Raw genomic sequence first — 4506 nt, forward strand, 5'->3', positions numbered from 1 at the left:
ATGTACAAGGTTTTGTCATCATCAGGTACTTGTCGAAACGTTGTACATTTGCTGTTATGTTAAACTTATATTAAAGTTTTTCTTAATTACCCATTCAAGCCGTCTCCAGCCATTATTTAGATATATATTAGAACACGTCTTTGAAATACCATTTTCAAATCTGAACAAACTAATTATTTTCAACATGTCAAGTAGAGCTTATTCCAATAGTTAACGTAACGGATTATCGATATTCTGGTCCATCATTCCCGTCCGCAAAATATATATATATATACACTAAAAAATCGCTCTTCGCACTGTGGGGCCGTGGGTGCGTTACGTAGGATTACTGCCAAATCCTAACAGATCCAGGAGATGATGATGGGTTCTGTTGGATAGAAGCCTTCTCTACAGCCTGCCACTTTGAAACTAGGATCAGCTAGCGCAAATAGCTCTTGAATAGCTTAGTGTGAATATTTGATAAAGAACAACAAATAGCTCTTGAATAGCTTAGTGTGAATATTCGATAAAGAACAACAAATAGATCTTGAATAGCTTAGTGAATATTTGATAAACAGCAACAAATAGCTCTTGAATAGCTTAGTTTGAATATTCGACATACAAGAACAAATAGCTATTGAATAGCTTAGTGTGAATATTCGATAAACAGCAACAAACAGCTATTGAATAGCTTAGTGTGAATATTCGATAAACAACAACAAATAGCTCTTGAATAGCTTAGTGTGAATATTCGATAAACAACAACAAATAGCTCTTGAATAGCTTAGTGTGAATATTCGATAAACAACAACAAATAGCTATTGATTAGCTTAGTGTGAATATTCGATAAACAGCAACAAACAGCTTTTGAATAGCTTAGTGTGAATATTCGATAAACAACAACAAATAGCTCTTGAATAGCTTAGTGTGAATATTCGATAAACAACAACAAATAATTTAGCGTGTCTTTAGTGAAGTTGTTTTCACCTTATAGCAAGTAGTTTATAAAATGTATATCAAGTTAAAATTGGTTTTCTTTGTAATTCTCCTCCTTTGTGTTGTATATAGCTCTGTTATTTAGAAATATGAACGTAATGCGATGGTTACACAGTGAACAAATTGTACTTTCTCTCTTGGATTTGAAATTATCATTTACATATGTTCGTTGAGATTGGAAATATATATATTTGTTCTGTTTCTAACTTCGTTTGCCCCCCCAGCACAGAAAATAATGCTTAATCCAATGTCTCTTAGTTAGACCCCTGGTAGTAGAAGTACAAGCTGACCGCCAGGCCTTCTCGGCTGGACACTCTGTTCAGTTAATCTGCAGGGCCATTGGTTCTCGACCAGCTGCAGTGATTAGTTGGTGGACTGAGAAAACACAGTTCAAGAATGCCAAGTCCTCTGTGTCAGTTGATGGTAATGTCACAACCAGTTACCTAACTTTCAGGCCATCTTCAGAAGATGATGGAAAGACCATCTACTGTCGTGCTGAAAACCCTTTTATAGCAGATAGTACAGTCCAGGAAGAAAAAATCCTGACAGTTCATTGTAAGTTGCATATTAATATAATACTGAAGTTTAAAATCCAGAAACTAAAGTGAAATGACCAGAAAAGAGAGAATTTATCAAAATTAAAGTGCTTATAACCAGTATCAGTATTTAAATCATATTCTCAAGCTATTAGAGTGCAATCAATATAAAGAAAAGGAAATCAAAGCAATCAAGTAGTTAATGGAGAAACATATTTTAATGCAAATTATGAGAAAAATAGATAAACCTATCATTAAGCTACGTCATATTGAGTTTTTATCTTGTTTAATGATAAAGCAATCCCTTTCTGCTAATACTCGAAACTGTATTTAAAATAAAGCACTGAAGGATACGAATTTTGATATTTACATATTAATATGAATCAGTCGTGTCACCTCGATATCATTGTTTATATGATTAGAAAAACCGTAAAAAAGACTTGAGCACTTCAGTAAAATACTCGAAACTGTATTTAAAATAAAGCACTGAAGAATACGAATTTTGATATTTACATATTAATATGAATCAGTCGTGTCACCTCGATATTATTGTTTATATGATTAGAAAAACCGTAAAAAAGACTTGAGCACGTCAGTGAAATGTTTAAGTTTTATGACTTTTATATTGGTTAATATTAATCCTTCAGGGTTGTCTTTGAAATAGAATGGATCACGAGATGATACGTAGTTTATCTTCCACTGAAGGAAACTATTGTAAAACCTCTCTAAGTTTCTGTTAATTCCAGATATTCCAAAGGTGAGCGTTCATATCCCCAGACACCTGACAGATGCAGTTGTAAAGAGAGGACACGATATATTTTTGGAATGCCACGTCATCGCCAATCCCTCCGTATCAGAAATAGTTTGGATGTTTGAGGGGAGAGAGCTGCATACAAACAAATCTGAGGGAATTATTGTTACCAACCATTCCTTAGCCTTACAGGGGGTTGACCGGACTAAGAAAGGACGCTACACGTGCGTTGCAACCAACGTAGAAGGGAAAGGAGAGAGTGAACCTGTGTTGTTAAGGATTCAATGCAAGTACATAAAGTTCAAATAAAGTTTTGATGACGCAAATATCCGTAAAAAACGCACTACTGCATACAAATGATCAACATGACTCTACGCGTAATAGTCCTTTAGATTTGACTGCGCAGCTGACGATAAAAAAAAAAAAACAATGTCAGTAGCAATCAGGTTTCGAGACAACAGCCGAAGGAAGCGTGAAGTGTTTTTTTTGTGACTTTTATGATATGCTCTGATTTTGAAAAGCTTGCTTTCTGACTAAATCTATTTTATTTTCTAAGAGATTGGTTGAAATATTTTCAAATAAGCATATTTTGACACGCAAGTAATTTATAAATGCTACATACTTAGAAACTAAAACTGAAGGCACATTAAATTATATTATTATAATATAATAGTTTATACAATTCTGCATTTTACGTTTCGTAACGAATTATAATTCAAACAGTCTACTATGCTGGATATCATTGTTCAAACTGCGACACCGTAGCTTGCATGTTCTATTCAAAACAAACGCACTCGTCAAATCGCAAGTACATATATGGAACAGCTCGTTGTTAGTTTATAATAGTAATTAGGCTTACGTAAAGCATGTAACAAGTTTAAAACACGACCTACACTGACACTTGGTGTTGTTTCACAGTAAGTTGCAGCTGTTATTGGAGGGGTGTTATTGTGACGTCATAGCCTCTGGTGTAGAAGCTTTATGTAAACTATTGTATAATTATAGTATGTTTGTATCGATGTTTAAAAGTTAAACAAAAGATCGTAGAGAGCTGTCAAATTAGAATATCATAAGTTAACAGTGCCTGTTATTTTTCATGAAGTTTCGATTATTGAAGCTATTGTAATGGTTGATAACAGGAGACTAGATGAGAACCTTCTTAATAATTATTTTAAAATCATTTATTGAACTTCGACGTTTGAGATTCTGACTAGAAAAAAAATGTTTTGGTTTGTTTTCCTATAACTTAATTTAGATGAGAAATAAAATTATTCTTCCGTTAAATTAGGGTAAAAACGCGAGTTTAACTCGAAACTAAATTTAATCGAATTTGTTATTCTACTTTATAAATCAATTTAAAATCTGACCTTCAAGTTTATCCTCAGTTCCTCCCGTTTGTAAACTGAATCAGCAAGTGATTTACGGAGCACCTCTTAATGAGCCTATAAACATCCATTGTGACGTGGAGGCAGAACCACCCGAAGTGACGTTTCAATGGTCATTCAACGACTCCAAAGATGTCGAAGATTCGTTAACATATGAGAGTAATCTGACAAAAAGTATTGCTACGTTCACCCCAAGAAAACACTACCATTACGGTACTTTACTGTGCTGGGGTAGAAACGAAGTAGGATCTCAGACAGACCCATGTGCTTATAAAGTTATACCCACAGGTGAGTTATGACAACGTTACTGTATACAGGGGGTTATAACAATATACTCAACGTTGAGTTACGACAACGTTACTGTATACAGGTGGTTATAACAATATACTCACCGTTGAGTTACGACAACGTTACTGTATACAGGTGGTTATAACAATATACTCAACGTTGAGTTACGACAACGTTACTATATAAAGGAGGGTTATACCAGTATACCCACGGGTGAGTTATGACAACGTTACTGTATACAGGGGGTTATAACAATATACTCAACGTTGAGTTACCACAACGTTACTGTATACAGGGGGTCATAACAATATACTCAACGTTGAGTTACGACAAAGTTACTGTATAAAGGGGGGTTATACCAGTATACCCACAGGTAAGTTACGACAACGCTACTGTATACAGAGGATTATAACAGTATCCCCACAGGTGAGTTATGACAAAGTTACTGTATACAGGGGATTATAACAGTATACCCATAGGTGAGTTATGACAAAGTTACTGTATACAGGGGGTTATAACAGTATACCCACGGGTGAGTTATGACAAAGTTACTGTATACAGGGGGTTATAG

General features: G+C 34.7%; 1 protein-coding gene across 4 annotated transcripts in view; it reads left to right on the forward strand.

Moving 5' to 3' along the window:
• LOC106467395 (protein turtle homolog B-like) overlaps positions 1-4506 on the forward strand; it is a 61176-nt gene that overhangs the window by 26604 nt on the left and 30066 nt on the right. For 3 of the 4 annotated variants that reach the window (XM_022395573.1, XM_022395575.1, XM_022395574.1), the window contains exons 4-6: positions 1234-1530; positions 2258-2548; positions 3648-3935. In XM_022395573.1, coding sequence (XP_022251281.1) covers positions 1234-1530; positions 2258-2548; positions 3648-3935 — 876 coding nt within the window. The remainder of the gene's footprint in view (positions 1-1233; positions 1531-2257; positions 2549-3647; positions 3936-4506) is intronic. The other variant, XM_022395576.1, reaches the window with a different exon arrangement.

The sequence above is a fragment of the Limulus polyphemus genome, unplaced genomic scaffold, assembly GCF_000517525.1.
Source record: "Limulus polyphemus unplaced genomic scaffold, Limulus_polyphemus-2.1.2 Scaffold2598, whole genome shotgun sequence".
Lineage (NCBI taxonomy): Eukaryota > Metazoa > Arthropoda > Merostomata > Xiphosura > Limulidae > Limulus > Limulus polyphemus.